This window comes from Pundamilia nyererei, unplaced genomic scaffold (assembly GCF_000239375.1).
Source record: "Pundamilia nyererei isolate P.nyererei 1_Seehausen unplaced genomic scaffold, PunNye1.0 scaffold00033, whole genome shotgun sequence".
In the NCBI taxonomy this organism is placed as follows: Eukaryota; Metazoa; Chordata; class Actinopteri; order Cichliformes; family Cichlidae; genus Pundamilia; species Pundamilia nyererei.
In genome coordinates, this window is record NW_005187434.1 from 3485965 (window position 1) to 3505250 (window position 19286).

General features: G+C 41.1%; 1 protein-coding gene across 1 annotated transcript in view; it reads left to right on the plus strand.

The window, feature by feature from the left end:
• The window catches only part of si:dkeyp-14d3.1 (transmembrane protein 132C), a 164261-nt gene that overhangs the window by 113412 nt on the left and 31563 nt on the right, over positions 1–19286 (plus strand). The window contains exon 4 of the mRNA XM_005729627.1: positions 8702–8888. Coding sequence (XP_005729684.1) covers positions 8702–8888 — 187 coding nt within the window. The remainder of the gene's footprint in view (positions 1–8701; positions 8889–19286) is intronic.

Genomic DNA, 19286 nt, shown 5'->3' on the forward strand with positions numbered 1-19286 from the left:
GGACCAGTTAGAGGTGACGACCTCAGATACCATGGGTGGGATTCAGTTTACCCAGAATGCCTTGCTGTTCAGAAGACGGCACGTTAAACAGTGACTGTGTACGTTTATATAAGGAGGGTCTGCAGCCGTCTTTGCTCACGCATTTATTCAGGGAGAGGTGTTTGTACCAGGGAGGTGTTTAAACTGTGTGTTAGCACAGTGTGTGTGTGTGTGTGTGTGTGTGTGTGTGTGTGCGTGTGTGTGTGTGTTCAGCGACAGATTCCCAGACTGATGCACCGGTGCAGAGCATGTATTGTGTTTGCACATACTTACACGGACAACTATTTGTGTGTGTGTGTGTGTGTGTGTGTGTATGTGTGTGTGTCTGTGTGGGGGTACGTGTGTGTCCTAGCTCCATTCTGCTGACTGGTTTATTGCTGTTCCAGGTGACGGAGCATGAGAACAGCAGAGATTCAGGGTGCTGTTTTCAAGCACCACTGAAGCTACAAATTTCATTATTTTCACCCACAAGAAGTTTGGTGTTCCATGCATGAGGCACCATGCCACACACACACACACAGACGCTGTCTGAGAGTGTTCTGGACAGCATCTCCTCTGGTCCCATCAGCTTGCATTATGCATATTCATTCTGACATTCTGTTCAACAGCCCTTGCATGTATCAGCAATGTTTCTTCAGTTTCTCTGCTGGTGTTTATTGTGAGCCTTTGTAGTGTCGCTTACACTTTACACTGTGCATCCCATGGCATACAGTTAGAAAAGACGAGTCTTGCTTTAACTACAGATGTGCAGCTGGGCGTGAGGATGTTATTCTACTGTAACTATAATATGACAGGATGTCTAAGAATACTTGACCTACAAGTTGAAGAAATGAAGAAATTGGACCTGAAAATGTCACTTTACTTATTCCACAAAAGCTCCCTGTCTATCTCTCTCTCTTATTCTCCAAATCCCACGAGGCAGTGGACACAATGATCCTATCACATCAGAGGGAGATTAAACAAGGAGTGTCACAATGACACAGGGAGTTTGATAATGGCACAATAGAAGCACTTTCAATTATAGCTCCTTCTCTGGAGATGTCTGCTAAAAAGGAAATTCTTCCAATAACTTTGTCCTGTGTCTTTTTATTCATTTTGACATTTAAATCTATCTTTCTTTAACCTTCTCGCAGCATCAATTCAATAGCTATCTAGTATGCTGCTAACAAGATAAGATTGAGCTGAATAACCTGTGCAAGGTGCTTTTTAGACTGTGTAATTAGTGAAGACAGAAGTTTGAGTTTGTTGATAACGTGCTTTTGAAAGGGCATATGGAAGAATATTAGCTAAATATACTAGGGTATTTGTTATAACCTTAAACCTACGTGCTGCACCTTTGGTAATTTGTTCTTTTTATTTTTGCAAAACAGAGCTGACAATACGACCTAATTAACTTATTTCACTGGCAAAAAAAAAACAAGAATCAGGTACTTTTGGATTCATGCTTTTTGCCATCCAAAGCATCTTTTTAAAGAAATAAAAAACAATTCTCAGTCGTGCTTCCTTTTTAGTGTGATACATGGCAGTAAGCTGAACACACTCTTTTAAGAGTGTTTACAGGCCATTTTAGATGCTTGTTGCTTTTTAGATTGCAGGATGTGCGTGAGAATGTGAAAAAAATGCTTTTTATCTTAGAGTTATGTGAAGGCTGATATTACTCCTTTATTTGTCTGTTAAATGTAATGGAATAGACAGCAGCTCTTTGTCTAGACTCAGCAGTGAGTCACCAAACTCCACCAACCCACATTCCTAATGTGCTTAAATAATACAGAAAATAAAGAGGTATTTTTTTCTTTTTTACAGTTGGCTTCTAACTCTAACTGGGAGTTAACCGTCTAGCTGAATGTGTTCAGCTACTGGATACTGTGGATTTAGGCATTTATAAAACATTTTTAAAAGTCCCCTCCTAAGACATGCAAGCCTGTGTCTTAGGAGGGGGTTTGCAGGTGTGAACGTGAGCATGAGTTGCTGTCTTTAAGTGTCAGCTCAGTGAGTGACTGGTGATGAGCCTGCCTGAGGTGTACCCTGCCTCTAACCCAATGTAAGCTGGAATCAGTTCTAGCGCTCCATGACAGTCTAAAGGATAAGCCGATATATGGGTGGGTACAACGGAGCTGATGGATGGTATATAGCACACGGCAGTGGAAAACTTTAGAAAAGTAAAGGCAATCTGCATTTCTTTAACCTGTAGGGATACCAGCACGCATGCAAATCCGGTGAAAAGGTGCCGTTATCATAATCACATCCGTTAACGGCAATGATTGACTTTACATTGTCATTTTGATGCATTCCTAAGCTTCATATAGCATTTTAAACACATTATGATGCTAGGGTGTTCACTTATGTTTCATTGTGCGTGTCTGACAGATCTGCTGGTGTCATTGTGATTTATGGGCAACCTGAATGGGCCCAAACACCATCCTCTCAGAGATCTCTGTGCTATTCTCAGTGCATTGGTTGTCAGCCGTCACCGACAGCACCTTGTCAAGTCTGATTTCCTCTCCAGTCCGGTCCCTAGAACCAAAGGGCCAGCTGCTTCCAACTTTTGGGCCTGTTATCTCTCTCTTGCCTTTGGCTGCCCTCTGGTCGTTTGTCTGCTCTCAGATTTAGTCAAACCGTGGCTAGCTTACAGATAATTATCAGACCGAGGCCAGCTGTGTGGCAAGCATCTACAGCCCCCTTTTGTTGCTAATTGAATTAGACCCCATGCTGGAAGTGACAGAGAAATGAACAGTTTCCCCCAGCGAGCCATGTGATTAGCAGACTTGCAGAAAAAAGGTCAACTCAGGATGGCATGCTGGTGTATATGGTTGATGTCACTGACTCAACAACTGTGACCACAGTCAGCCTCACACCGATGTTTCTGTCAGGTTTCATTTTATTTGATGTGTGTCAATGGAGGTCAAGTACAGAGGACAGTCAGTGGAGTGGTGCCAGGGCTGCTATGTGACTTTAGGAGGCAGGAACGTGTCGTTGTATTTCTTCTTTTTGCCATCTGATTTTCACTTTATTGGTTAGCAATTCATGTGAGCAGGAGCTTTGGTTTTTAAGTATCATTATTTTAAAAAAGACATTTGGTCAGACACGGGCAATTACACATGTTTGATTTATGCACAACTGCGTTATAAATTAGCCATTTGTCAAATCACATATTAATGTAAATATTTTTTACCCATTCTTTCTCGCAGGTCACTTTATTCATGTAAGCATAAGCATACCATTTCTCAGAGATATTCAGCAATGCCCAGGAGACAGTGAGAGCTACTCTTAAAGCTTTTAGTTTATTCTTGAGGTGTCCTTTGGATCATTGTTGCCTATTGTTGTACAAACTTTTTTCAGTGTCACTTAAACATCCATTCTTCCTTTAATGTAAGGGGACAACAGATGTTAGGGTGTGCAGGTCCACACATTTTTAATATTGCTGATATTTTCCGTTAAATATTGTTGGATATAAGCGACAGTTCATTTTATTGCATACATATATGCATTATATGCAATTAATGATTTTTCCAGTTGCAGGTATTCATAAGCAACCCTTAAGTAGTTTTGAATCTGCAGTACATTTAGATATGGAATGCAAAGCTTCTGCCATAAGGTGGTGCTAAGTGCGGCACGTTTTTACACAGAAGTGGTAGAAGAAGAATTGAGTTTAATATATGCTGTCAGCACAAGCTAGGTTTTCGGGGCACCAGAGGAAGCTCTGGGCAGATTAGGAGCCAGTAATGTTGCTTTAATGTGCGGATTTAAATGATGATGGAAAATTAACAATAATCCATAAACAGCCTCACAGCAGTACATATTGATCCCCACAGAGCTTTTGACATTCTTATTTTTGTCAAGGCAAAATCTTCTAAAAAAATATGTGTGTAGTCAAAAACTCAGTTTAACTTTTTAATTCACTTGTTTATGTCATTGTTTCCAAAGTGAGTGCATCAAAATGTCTCCTAGCATACGTTAGATATTGTAATTTCTGTAACGTCTCCTTAAGATGACTCTTCCCTGCAGATGCTGCCTGGGCATCAACGCTGTTAATAGGACTAGCACATTATTTGTCCCTCGTTAATCTTTCCTGTAGGTCTCAAACTACAAACTCTGGAGCTGAAAAATGAATTGAGTGAATAAAAATGTATTTCCTTGCATCCAAAAGTCGATCCCTGTGGACTCGCACGTAAAAAGGTTGGACGTTTCCAACAAAGAGCAGACAGTTTACAGCCTCGTGCAACAAAATGATTGTGATCCCTGCAGCTATATTTGTCCATTATAACAACTCTCTGGGCTGAATTTTCTTTATAACTAAGCCTTTCAGGGTGTTTTTAAACCTTAAAGTTTCTGTTTTTAAGGATATCGCATTAACTGATAGCTGGTTGCTAACTAGGCTGATAGATTTGTGTTAGGACTTACCTCGATGTTCCGAATCACTGAACTAGATCACTCCACCATGTTTGTTTCATTTATGTTTTTTTTATTTTTATAGCACGTTTAATTACAACAGCAACATTGACCAAAGTGCTGTGCAGAAACACAAAATAACTTGTATTAAATAACTTATAATATTAGTAACAAATACCAAATAACTCTCATACTGTATTAAAAGCCTGTGAATACAAATGTGTTTTAGATGAGATTTTAAAAGGAGCCTGTCTGATGTGTAGATTATTCCACAGTTTAGGCGCTACGACTCCAAATGCTCGATCACCTCTGTGAACCAGCCTAGACCTTGGTATGGCTGAAAGCAAAAGATCATTTGATCTAAGAGATCTAGAGAGCGCATAAGGCTGCAAGAGGTCAGACAAATACCCGGGAGCCTGTCCATCCAGGGCTTTGTAAGTCAACAATAAAATTTTAAAACCAATTCTGAAGTGAACAGGGAGCCAGTGAAGAGAGACAAGCACCGGGGAAATATGTTCAGAAGACGAGCTGCAGCATTCTTGACCAACTGCAGTCTTGCAAGGCTGGTCCGACTAACCCCAACATTTAAGGAGTTACGATAGTCCAGCTGGGATGTAATAAAAGCATGGAAATGATTTCACCTTAGATAAAAGCCTCAGTTTGAAAAAAGACCACTGTAGAACTGAGCTAATCCGTTTTTCAAAGGTGAAATTTGTGTCAAATTTAACCGCTGAATTTTTGCGTGTGACTTAATAAAAGGCTCAGGACTGTGCAGGTTAAAATGAGAAGTGCTGGGATTGCCACTTGGTCCAAACATTATCACGTCAGTTTTGTTCTCATTAAAGTTAAGGAAGTTAGAGGCCATCCAGGCTTTATCTTCACCGACACACTGAAGTAAGAGTTCTAGTGGAGCAGAACAGCTTCTCTTCAGTTTGTGCTGTCGGACGACTATTTTAGTCCAATTACTTGACAAAAGAGATGACCAGTGTGATTATTTGTACTAACAGCTTAACTAAAAAGCTGGTGCTCAGGTGTGTTTGATTGATATTGAAGCTTGTTACTTAGGATTAATTAGCAGGCATCAGTGTCTTTGTGATGTACTGCTATTGTCTATGGAAACAGCTTCTAGCAAAATTTAGTGGCATTAGCTGGCAGCTTTGCAGTCCACTCTCTTGCATATGGTCACTTCTGGCTCAAGGAAAACCATCATGGCAGTGGCCAGAATGCTAAAACAATGGCTTCAAATGTGACTTCCACAATTTCATTAAACTTCAAAAGGAAGCTGTCCTTTAAAATTCAGGAAACTGAACAAGTGGAGGACAAAGAAGAAATGGCTGTGCTAAAAGTGAACTATAGCAAGTGAGTATCTGAAAGTCATGTCCTCAAGAAATAGGGGGGGAAATCCAGCAAATATCTGACACAGGACCTGAGAGAGGCACCTGCCCCTTCAGTTTATCCATCTACTGTTCACTGAAGCCTCATCAGAAATGGTCTCAGTGGAAAGGTGGCTGTCGAGAAGCCACTCTTAAAGAAGGGAAATAGAGGGGAAAGTCTGAGCTATGCCAAATTACACAAGATCTCTACTGAAAGTCAGTGACAACATGTGTTCTTAAGTGATGTGTCCAAATTAGAAATCTTTCGTTTAAGTAGTCATTATTATGTATGGGGAAAGTCAACAATGAATGTCTACAGCCATCTGCAAACATTTTGGAGGCTGTGTCATGGTTTAGGGTTGTATTTCAGCTAGTGGTGTTGGTCTTGTCAAAATTTATGGCATTATGAATGCACCAAAGTACAGTCAGATTGTGACCCACCATGTATTACCATCTGAAAAGCATCTGATTGTCAACAGCTTCTTTTTTCCCAATGGCAATGATCCCAAACCATGAAACTGTGAAAACCATACCCAGATAGGAAAACATACAATGAAACAGTCATGGACTGGCCTCCTCAGATTTCAACCCTCAACATTATTGAAGCAGTGCAGGATCATCCTGACAGAGAACAGACCAAAAAGCAGCCAACATCCAAAGAAGATCTTTGAATGTCTCTCAAGAATCCTGGGGGACTATTCCTTAAAACTACTGAAAGAAATGACAAGAAAGTTTGATTAAGAGAGTTCAGGCTGTGCTGAAGAATAAAAGTGATCAAACCAAATACTGACTTTTAAGCTCATTAGAATTATACAGATCTTATATACTCTATTCCCATGCGTGTTTTGCACGTTTCAAATTTCACTGGTAAAATATTGGGTAATATTTTTTTGTACCGTACTGAATTCCAGACCTTTGCATAGAGCTGTGTTTTTCACACTCTAGCTTATTTCCATTAGTCCCCAGCAAAGGTGAGGTCAAATAAACACCAAGCTATGGACTAACAGTGTGCATTCTCATGTCTGTGCTTATCCTTCTCTTGCACTTGTTTTTATATTGCTGTCATATGCTGTCTGCTTTTGAAGGAAATGTATTTCTCTCACAAAACTGCCAAATTAGCAGCATGTCTGCATCCTAAAAAGAAAGACCTGTTTGTCCAATGTACAATCTCATAACCTCAACATTTTGTTGACACTGTTATTATAAGGAGAAATACAGTAACCTCGTAAAAGTTGCAGCATTTACAGCAGCTATTAAACTCTGCCAAGTGGATCACGCAAGGAGGGAAATAATTGACATGTTTCAAGGAGAGAGGGGGGGAAAAACTAATAATACATTGTGTCTGTCTTTTCTGGAGGCCCTTTGACTTTGTGAGTGTGTGCGCTCTTTTCCCATACCTGGCAGTGTATGTAAAGTATAATCAAACCTTTCTGCTGTGCAGTCGCTTTCATTCTTTTGCCTGTCTTCCTTGTTGGCTGCCTAAAATGTGAGATGTTTTAAGCCTGTTCTAAGAAAAGTAGGCCACTTGGACAGATGAGTGACACGGGTTTTGTGTGACACTGAAGCACTTTATTTCGGGACGTTTAGTGCATCATCTGTTGAAATTCTTCACCTGCTGAAATTTGTGACTTTGCTCGTCTTTATACAGATAGTAGTATCTGTGGTTTTTTTCCACAGCAATGTGGAGCGGTTACGTAAGTCCACGCTGTCGTTCTGTGTTTTCAGCGAGTCGTACACTCTGATTAGAACGATAATATGAAATGTGACACAAGTTGTTCGGTTGTCATCTTAATTATTTATACACACCTCTGTTGGATGTGAAAATTGGGTTGTTGTGCTCTGCTGCGTGACAAATCTTTCATTCTTTCAGTGTCAGATGCAAGAATATAAGAACGATGTGAAAGATGTGTCCTCTCTGAATATTTCTATTATTTATTTTGCCACTGTTTTTAGTCTCCTATTTATAATTTAGGATGTTATACATTTGCGTGTGCTGTCTTTCCACGAGTTAAATGTATCGTCTCTCCTCATGGCGTTGTATTATTTGCTTTTTTTCTGCTTCATGTTTGACACTATTCCCCACAGGCTCTTCTCTCCAAACAAAAAACCATGTGAATTTCTTCACCCCTGCTTTTCTCTGTCTCTCCCCCACACCATGCTCAAATTACATGATGCTGTTTTGCGCCGGTGTGCCACAGAGACCGTGCATGAAATTTATTGGGCCCGAGTCCTGCCATTTGACACGCAAGATGTGGCTAACAGATCTTGTGTCATTTCCCATCTCCTCCAGCTCCCGTGTAATGCTGACCTTTCCTGCCTCAGGGCTATATTTAAACCGTGAGCACCGGAGACTTATGGCGGCATGGGAAATTTTGTTATCGACGCTCTCCATTTGTCTGACTTAATTCAGGCCTACTGTAGATCGAGCTGAAGCATGCCGTATATTTATACTCCTGCAAGGCAAACAAGGGCAGCGGTGACAAACTCAGCCATCAACAACTTAGTGGGGGTTACTCTTGGTGAAATATTCCTTTGAATTGCTCTTTGGAGTGTCGGGGAGATTGTGCCGTAGGTTGTGTTTACATTGCACATCACCTACTGTAAAGTGTGAGAGGAATATAGAGCGGGCGGGATGATATTCCATAAAGCAGAGAGTTGAACAGAGAGTCATACACAAAGGGACTTGGCATTTTGGAGAATCTCAGCTGGTAAAATGTCATAGATATCAACCTCAGACACATTCATCAGCCTTTACCATTTGTCGTCATTAGACCAGAAACCGGGTTGAATGAACTCACCGACACACATAAGTCACAACATCCGCACACGCTCTTTTTTTTTTTCAAGCCACCTGCTTAACTATGCACTCACGCTCTCTTTTTTTTCCTGCACGCTGATAGGCCTGAGATGGGAGTTCAGAGGGTGCTCCAGGTGGATCTGAAAATGGAAAGCTTCCCAGAGCCAATGGGCAGCCGCTGGATGGCCTGGCAGGTGGAATACCCGGCCAGTCGCGCTGCCACTCAAGAGGTGGAGACAGAGATCCGCCTGGCTCAGGAGGACGTGGCGGGCATCGTGCCCCTGGCCATGGTGAGTGATGCCACTTCCAGCTCAGTGCAGTGCCCAAAACATATAAATGGCTGGACTCATTACCCTGAATGCGTGTAGAAGATGCTGGTAATATGGAGCACCATATTGTAAATTCACACCAAGAATCAACATTTGCATATGTGTTTGCACGACAAGAAAGAAATGCATTGCAAAGACTTTTTGCCCTATTAATTATAAGCAGGATATCAGTATATTTATGACTGGTCAGATTAAAAAAAAAAAAAAAAAAGATTAGATTCAAAGTATTAATAAACGAGCAAGGAGAATGCATTCGTGGTATATGGAGTGACATTAATTTAGCTGAAGCTGAATAATCTTTGATAATAGTATGTTTATATCAGTGATGCCATCCCAGGGGGAAGAGCATGTCAAATTATTCAAAATCTTTTCTCTGTCCAGTCTGTTGCTCTCAGACATGACAGAATTTGAGTTTAACATGAGAGTTTGCTTAAATTCAGCTTTTGAGGAATGGCCTTCCTCTCATCCTACTGCGATCCCTATTTAAGATCCTAAAAAATGCTCATTTTCTCTCACTGCTCCCTCACTCTTTATTTGACTGTAACAATCAGCTTTTGAGATAACGGTGAGAACGAAAGGAAAACTTGATTGGTTTATAAATGGGCTTGTGAAATGTAAGAACTTTGTTTCATTGATCAAAATGAGGCTTTGTCTCCTTGTTTTTCTTGTGCTTCTCCTGTTTTTTTCATCAAACTGGACAGGATGATTAATCCTAGACTGATTTCATTCGTTTTGCTCTTTATTTGTCCAAAGGGGAAGCTTGGGAGAAACAGCTTAGAAATGAGTAATCTCCATATATATCAAGATGATTTGTTTTGTAATGAGACAGAATAAACAGGCTATAGTGAGCAGGATTTTTTTCTTTTTCCTCTGGGATGCTTCAAACAATGCGTCACAGACAGTTGCTCCTCAGCTGGGGTGGAAATTAACAGCATTATTGAAGCATTTTATTTTCCTTTTCCAGCTTTATATTTGATGCTTCATTACATTTCACAGAGAATTATTACACTTTCTAATCAATTGCATGTATCCGACAACAGTAGCTTAGTTCTCTGTTTCAGGTTTTTGTATATACAAAAAGTTAAACCCATGTTTCAATAACAAACCTTTATATTTAACTAAGCTATTAAGCTATTCTGCATAATAGACATTTTAACTTTTAATTCTTTTAATATATTTTAGTGATAATACAGATAACGGCATTTAGTAGATTCTATTTTTTAACTTGTTTCTTTGTAGTGTATCTGCTTTAACTTTGCTAAAGGACTTCTAAACATCTTCCATGACTGTTGTTTTGACAGCGAAAGCAGAGGCAATGATGTTTGCTCTGTGCTCACAAAGTGTGTTTAGGAGCAGGGCAAGAAGAGAGCATCTGTAGCTCCCAACAGGCCACAGTTGGAGTCTCAAGGCTGGCTCTGGCTTGAGGGTTCGCCCGGAGCTGTGTGTCTCCCTCAGCGAGGCGCAGATAGTCGGTTGTGTTGCTCATCCCTCGTCGAGGTTCATGCAAGGAGCATTTCATGCATCTTTGTAACTTTGTTCAGCGACCCGGAGAGCACGGTTTCTGATTTAGATCAAGAGCGTTCAAGTGAATAAATGAGTGAAATCAGTTGTGTTGACAAAAGGGAAAGACATAGTGTCACAGTGGTGCTGATTACTAAAGCAGAGATTGCGTTTGTTTCTGATTCGGTGCTTCTGATCTGCATGATACAGACCTGACTGCTTTGTCATTGTTATTCTGTAAGTATTGCCTGTAGCTGCGTAGATGATAGATGCCTGTGGGTGGCTGTTCCAAAATTCAGAGGAATTTGAGGCATCCTCACTCCCAGATCCAGTCTTGGGATAATTGAAGTTATGTTTTTAATGCTTCAGTATTGCTCGAGTTCCCTCTCTCACGCCCTTTTTTCATGTTGCTGATGCATGAACAGTGCATCTTCCTTACTCTAGGAAAACATGACTTCTAGTGGCATAAACTACAAAGATGATTTGCATGATTACTTTGCAAAAGCCTGTGCTTGTAAAAAAAGAGACCCCAGCAGAGATTTTGCACCCGCTCGCTCAGTGAACACACTGTAAATAAAATCTTTATTTGTATTATCTGATTGTATTTAGCTGTTGTGCAGGTCGTATTCTTGCCAGTATTGCCTTTATTGTTTTTGTAAAATGAAGTCTGTGAATGAGTGCACAAGCCTGCAGACACGTCCCTGCATTTTCACTCCACCCATTGTGCACAGAGGAAGGTTTTCACTGCCAAGTATAAATCACACATTTTATCACTGCAACAAAATGCATCTCAATTAACTAAATATTGCAATTATTTGCTGAACTTATAGACCGAAGCCTTAAAGATCGCTAAGATGTTATGTGTCCCATAAAAAAGACGATGCACTGTCTCTTCACTTGTGTGTCTGTGCCCTGTATGCACTGAAAGTTTTGATTTTTGTTTTCCTTACCTTGATTTTCTAATCTGTTCAGAGGGCTTGTCAGTGAGTCAGTGAAGCAGCTGCTATCATGTGTGAGTGTGTGGATAAAGTATATAAAAAAGGGCTGGTTTCACTGATCAGCCTATACCTTTGATACTAACATTTCTGACATTTTCATCATCAGAAATTAATTTTAAAATTTCTTTTGGGGACTTCTTTTTTCAAAATTTCATTTTATTTGGGTTCAGCACAAGACTGCACACATATTCTCTTTGCTTTGCTATTTCATTTTTTTCCATGGCCATCTCCCACACAGACTACAACCAAAGGTGCACATCGACTCCAGCCATCCCAGTGGTGCAGTACTTAACACATAACGTAAATAGATGGAGATACATCCAGAACTCATTAACTCTCATTAACTGTATTTCTCTGTCCCCCCCCCCCCCCCCTTTTTTTTTTTCCCACCTGCCCAACCACATATACACACATGCCCGTTAGTCTTTGTGCAATCTGCATGCTCAAGTATGAGAAAAGCACACAAGCGAGAAAGAGGAAGGCTGAATTAGATTACTTGGGATCACTGTGGCATGAAAAAGCCCAGAGATAAGTTCCTCACCCTCCTCCCTGCTACACTCTTCGCTGATAGAAAAGAGGAAGTAAGGTAATGTAAGAGCAATGCCATCAAACCCCCTTTACACACGCACACACCTGCAGGTGTCTCGCCATCACCATCTTGCCTCCGAAAGGGAAAGCAAAATCTAATATCAAAACAAAACTGGTCTCTGCACATGGAACTGAAGTTGCCATTTTCACAAAAATGGAAAACGTGGAGCAGAAGTAGTCTTTAATGGTATGTGGGTTGCCCTAATGCTGCCAAAGCAGCATGGGCAAGGAATATCTGAGAGGGTATTATGATGTTCAGGAGGCCTCTATGGATTATGCCTAATGCTGGGGCTTTCCGCTCCTTTCCAATCTACTGCCCACTAGCCCCCTGCTTGATCCCGAGTTTTCAGCTGCTAGCCGGCTGCCTGCTACCTTGCTCTCTAATCTAGCCAACCAACACCCCATGTGTTAGGTTCGGTCTGCTTCATCTTTAGCCAAGTACTCCTAAGCTACTCTTAGTACTAGCCGCATCCACCCTTCCACGGACACTTTTATTCTATGCCTTGAAGTTTGTGTTTGTGTGTGTTTTTCCTAACACTTGTGCATGCACTCACACTCTGATGAATGCATCTGGGGCAATTTGAGGTTCAGTATTTGACTGGTAGATGACCTCCTCTACCTCCTGAGCCACATCTGGGCCTTACTTTTTCATCTCAGATTCCCGGGAGTCATATATTTTGAGACTGAGCTTACTTTCAAGATGATTTCTCAATAAAAAGTAAATGTCAGAACTCTCTCTGTCATTCCGCTTCCTGGTCAGTTGATGTGACCACTCAGAAACACAGAACAGTTTGTTTGGTCACCTTTATGGATGACATTCCTAGATCAGCTGATGCCAAGTCGAGCCTGAGTTACTCACTTCTATCCCTGTTGCTAATCTTCTTCCTGGTTCAGTCAATGTCTCTTCTGTACTTTCCTTTTCTTCTTGGGTTGGGTGAAACCTCCTGTTTTTTGACTGATGTCACATATAGTCCCAAGTCTTTATTCAGATCAATCCTGCCTTCTTTAGGCTCATGTTAAAACTGTCCTGTGGCAGTGTAAAGGTCTGTTGGCCCTGCCAGTCTCACCTCTTCGGTTGCTTCTTACTATAATAGTGATACAGAAGCTCTTCTAAGAATTTGGACCACACGGTGCAGTCTTTGCTCGACAAAAACATCCATAATCCCACCAGTTATCCTTCTTTTGACTGCTTTTGTTAAGCCGCAGCATCTCAGGAACATCACACTGTTTTGCAGATGTTCTGATCCATCACAATTTGTAACTTGTCCTATTTGCAACCTTTCCAAGTCACTTTAATCTCTATTGGCTTGCCCGGTTTACTTCCTTCCAAGAACTGACTGTTATTGTCTAAAATATCCCATGAACTGTCTTCTGTTCTGACATTAAATTGTTCTTTTCTCCTTCTCTGAGCACACAGCATCAACTAAAGGATACTTGGGTGAATGTATCAAGGAGTTTAACAGTTTAAATTATCTAACAGTCAGAAAGATTATGGTTATTCAGTTTCTCATTTGTCTCAAAACTAATTGTTAATGTTTATACACTTACATGCTCTTACATCTATCAGAAACACTGATACTCCTTCACAGTACAAACCTGACGGCTGACCAAATTTAATATATAGTTGCGTTTTTAAAGGCACAGCCAGTAATTTTTTAGGTTATTTAATAGAAAATGTATATGCTCTACAAAAATATACATAGAATAGTGTTTCATTACATCTTCCAATAAACTGATGCATTCTCATAAACCCATAATTAATCTATTAAAAATACACAGAAGATTGTTTGCTGCTTGTGCAAGCTGCCATGATCCCCCACCATATTTGAGTACAGGACTTCTCCGTAATCACATTTATAGTACGTCAAAGGAAAAGACGTGCTGCAAAGGGATGTTTATATTCTTAACATATGAAGGATCATACTGTACCTTTGTTTTATCATCACAGAAGGGGTTCGCTTCACCAAAGAAGCTAAAATCCAAAGGAATGCGACAGTGCCACTGACATCTTATTAAAATATCATTCACTTCCTCCCCATGACTCTAACATACATAAACAACCTCATTTATTCCTGTTATTGCCACAGTTACCTGTCGTGTCCCTGTCACCACAAAAAGAGCTGGCTATGCAACAACACCTGAATATAAGCTAGCATTATGCTAGCTAATGTAAAAAATCTGACTTTTTCTCTAACAAACAGTACGATTACATTCTCACATTGTATGAGAGTTTATTTGCTAAGCATCGCAGCCTAGCGCTAGACTGTGGGTGCATAATGGCCTACTTTAAAGAAAGTTTTACTAATGCTGGCAAACAGAGGCTAACAGAGGCTAACAGTAGGTAACGGCACAAAAACAGCAGCATTTGCCGACAGTTGAGCATCTCCTCAGCTGAACTGAAATGAGCTTCTCTTACTCACTGACTCATATCAGACTCCTTTCACAGAGTCTTACAGTCTCTTCCAGAGTAAATAAAAGTGGGTGCTTTTCACCTGGCATTGACAGCTGGCATAAACAGTGGACTGACAGCCGTCCACTGATAGGGAAAAGCTCCGGGACAGATCCAGATCCCAGCCAACTTATAAACTACATTCTAAAATTAGCTTTTCTTATACTCTTCGGTGACTTAAACATGTTTTTCCTATAACAGCCATTGTTGCTATGGTATGCACTTGATAGCAAACAACTCAGTTGACCGCAGTGAAAATTTTACACCCTGCAAATTTAGGGTATATAAAATTTTGTGTCACAGAAATATAAAAATGTGACTTGCTGGAGCTCCAGGTAGCCAAACCACTAGCTTGTTTTTGCGTATTTATTTGGATTTGTCTTTCTCTATTATGGATATTGTTGTAATTTTTTTTAAGGTAACCGTGCTTAAAAATCAGTAATGTTGACATCACATTGAAGTTATAGATAATATGGAAAAAATGGAAAAACAAGCGCATAGAAGAGCAGAAGCAGCGGATGGCAGACAAACGCAATCACAGAGGGCAATTTTCCAAACTTCATAAAGCATGCTGAAGGCATCTGTTGACACAACAGCTTCTCTAGAAAGTGTTTTTCATCTGTAACTAGCTCTAATTAGTCTAATAAGCTGGAGTGAATTTTGTCACTCGTACTTTAAAAACTGCTCTAATTGTTTTTAGAGCAGAAATCTCATAAACTCAACGCAGATCCATAACTGACCACGTCTCTAAAGGTTATAACGCAATAAAGCTAATGAGTATTTGTAATGGGAAGCTGATTTTTGGTTTGATCACATTTATGGTCTATTACTCCAGCGGCTCCTCAGACCCATTCCCTCCCCATTTACGGCGGCTTCTAAATTATTGCACCCTTGCTTGAAGTGATTATTATAAAAAGCTCCTTTTATTTCATTACCCATGCCAAGTGAATGGCTCTGCTATGGGTGACGCTTCTGGGAAAGCACTGACATCGTTTTGAAAGATGAGCGCTCCTTTTTCTGCTCTCTTTGAAGAGGGCTCCTCCTGTGTGTTGTCACAGATCCACCTGCACTGGGAGGGCTTAGAGCGCTGCTCTCCACTTTGTCACCAATTTCAAACTGTGAAGCAGGAGTTCTGCAAATGCAGCAATTATTTCAAAAGACGAAAATGAAAAGAGTACTCAAAAGTTTCCGTCGGTTTAGAGCGAGGGAAGGCTTCTGAACTCCCTCTGTCGACTGTAATACCACTGTGGCTGTCCTAGCTTGTCTCCTCTTCCCCCTACTTTTTAGATGCTTTCTTCTTTTTTGAGACCTTTTTCCACTCTGTATTTTTCTCCTGTTTGCTCCAGATGAGCATAAATTTATTTAATAACAATGCAGATTAATTGCCTCCCTTCTCAACCTCCGCCTCCTTAATGCGGGCATCCTCCATTTCAGTAAAAGTGTGAAAAAGCTTTGTGGGTTTTTTTCTGTCATCTTGAGATGGATTTTAAGGGCAGTAATTGGATGCCTGAGCAGATTCCCCTGCACAGTAGGAGGCTGGTCCATTATCTTTTACCATCGTAAAGTAATGTGCTCCTGTCCAGGCTACCCTCATCATCATTACCCATGCTGTGGATGCCCGGTGATGGAGAGGGAGCGGGAGGACAGGGCATACATCATATCTTGACTCATCAGTCTTCCTATTCCAGCCGAGACACCAAACTGTGCTCACTCACACGAGCATTCTCAGGCATAGAGATGAGGAGAAATGAAAGAAGCCGTTAGCTTTCACGTACTGCTTCGATGTATTGTTAACCAATACATCATCACCCCGGCCCTCTCTGGCCACTTCTGCTCTCGCATGATAAAGTCATCTATCAGCATCTTCCAACCAATGTTTTATTTTACTCCTTTCTATTCCATTCCCTCTGTTGCAATGCATATCTTTTCTCTACCAGGCAAGTGAAATCTGGAGTGCCATTCATCAACCATATAGTCAAACATAGAGATATGAGCACTTACATCCCAGCTAATCCTGCAGAAAACCCATCAAGGGCACTGGTAAAATCATGCAAGCTGTGTATTACACAATCATGCATTGTACAGTTTTCACAACCACCTTCCCCCAAAACCCATCCCACCTCCCAAAAACCTGATTTTGGTCTTCTGAAAAGCTTAGCCACTTTATTCCACTACGGCCAAGCCTGTGTTGGATACCCCTGCTGTTTTAATGAAACATTGCATTTTCCCCCTTCTCATGAGTCATGCAGTTTACAATAAAGAGCTGATGGATGCATCCCAAGCAAACAGTCCATTAGCATCTACTACAGCTTAGAGGCTGATGATGAAGTGGTAGCACTAATTGAGGCTGCTGCCGTATGCACGTGGCACACTACATGTAATGCTAACTTGGACGGACGATTGTGACAAATGCTTTTCTAAACCATGATCTGAGTACTCGAGACTGCGTGCCTAAACATTTTCTACGTGCCTTTGCTCCTTTGTCATCGCAGAATGTAAAAATGCTCTCGATAGGGACTGACACCCCATAACTGCACTTACGGCGAGAACAACCATCTTTTCACTGCACCACTGCACACAAACGAGCACACACACTGAGGTTTTTATGGCAAAGCCATTGTCACTTGGATAGACTTTAAAGTCATTTTATTAAACAGAGAACAAACATTATAGGTGAGCAGGATGATACCTCTCAAAGCTTGCTCATTACAGTGACATTTGCAAATTAGCGGGTCACCATTAAGACAGCTAACCTTTCTGCTGCGGTTTGGAAAGCTTCTCTACAAGTCAGGTCAGAGGACTTGTTTACTGTGCCACTGCAGATCTCGGAAGATGGTCTCCGAAGCGTTGCATAATTCATGCATAAAACACCGTATTTGTGCACAGCCTTATTTTCCAGCACCTACAGAAAATGCCCAGGACCTGCACCGCCCTGTGGAACCACTTATAGTTTTGTTTTTCTAATACATTGCGCTGAACCTAAATCGCTTTCGCTGCAGACCTCTCTATCCTGACTTTGCCAAGTTGAGCTGAAAAAAAAAGTTTGTTCAGCTCAAAAAAGAAGAAAAAAGCAGAGATGACGCAAAGGGCGGGATGCAGACTGACAGATCAATTTCAGAGTGACATGTGTCCATATCTCACATCTCCCCATGATTGTTAACATCCTACTTCACATTCCGGTCCAGTTCTATTCACTCTGACTTTAAATCCTTACCCACTGAGGTTTGAAAGGAATGTGTATATTTTTTTAGCAGTAATGGACTCTCCAATAGAGCTGACCTTTGTGCCTGTTGAGAGAGGTCTGTGTCCAGAGGGCAGCTAAGCCAGGCTAAGCCAAGCTAAGCTGGCAGTATGGATCTCGATCAGAGACGGGTGAAGAAATCAGACAGAGATCAAGAGGTCATTCCCCTACAGGCATTGCTGGCTGTTGCTGAAGAACTCTTCATCGATCGGCTGTGTGTGATAGATATCGGGCTGAAATTGAGCAGACTGGCACAGGCGGGGTTGTTTCCCTGCCTTCTGGCCTCTGGGCTCTTACACAATGGGCGAACAGCAGGGGCACGCACGAGGTGTACAGGAGCCAGCATCACTCAAAGCACCGACTGGCTACCTCCCCTGAGCCCCTGCAGCTTTCACGCTCATCTCTAGGCGAGCTCAGAGCTGATTGTGTCCATGGTGGCTGACCTTGATTCTGGGTTCTGACTGTTATGAAAATTCGCCAGGGACGTCTTCGCCTCCCTTCTGACCCACTGATCTAGATGTATTATAGGTATAGTATTCATGAGAACTGCAAGAGGATTCGTCCCATAAACTTAAAATGCAGAGCTTCCGCAGGCAGCCATGTTTTATTCACAAGCTCCCTTTCTCAGCAAGGGTGGCAATTCGGGACCAACGGGCTCTTGAGGATGGCTCTGTCCTTTTAGGAGCAGTCCTCAATTATCCACGTATATTTAATTTTGCAAGCACAGACACTAATAAGTCTGTTAATGTATTTTCATGGACAGGCAGGTTTACAGATTGCCTGAAGATGAATAGATGCAGCAGGGTTTTATAATTGAATGCCCATTCACTATGTCATATTAAACTAAATATGTCTCCCTTTGCAATGCATTTGTGTAATTTTTTTTTCCAAACTTATTTAGATCTTACGACATTAACCAGAGCCCACAATAATAATAATAATCCACACAGGCTAAGTAATGAGGCACAAATAAAGCAATTACCTGTGGAGAGATTTGGCCTGTCTACAGCATGTCATTGTGACACTTCCACATAGTCAGAGTTTACCCATAACTTATGTGCACTCATAAATAATTTACATTTGAGAGCAAGTCAGCGTGACTAAAAGATCAATACTGTCCATAAATGGTTGTGCGAATCCTCTTGCATAACTGTGCAAGCAGATTAAATGAGAGGAGTTCTTCATACATCACTGGTTGCCCTTCTTTTGAAGGGTGTGAGGGCAAGAAGACAATAAAGAACAGAAGGAAGATGATTTATTCTTTTACTTCACTAAGAGGCACCTCAGTCAAGGACCCGACTATCTAAATGGTTATATAGTCAGATTTAGACGGAAGAGGCTCAGAGGGACTTCAAAGAGTCGAAGCAGCAACAAGGATTCAGCTAAAGTATTCACCAAATAATGAATATTTGAATAACTTGAAATGGCTTCATTCGCTGTATAGCCAATCGTCACAATCAGTTTATTTTTTTTGACAGTGCATATGAAACATAAGAAACTGCAGCCATTAAAGGCTCAGCTCAGTATAAAAAGTGTAATAGTGGGAAACAAGTATCCATCCATCCATCCATCCATCTTCATCC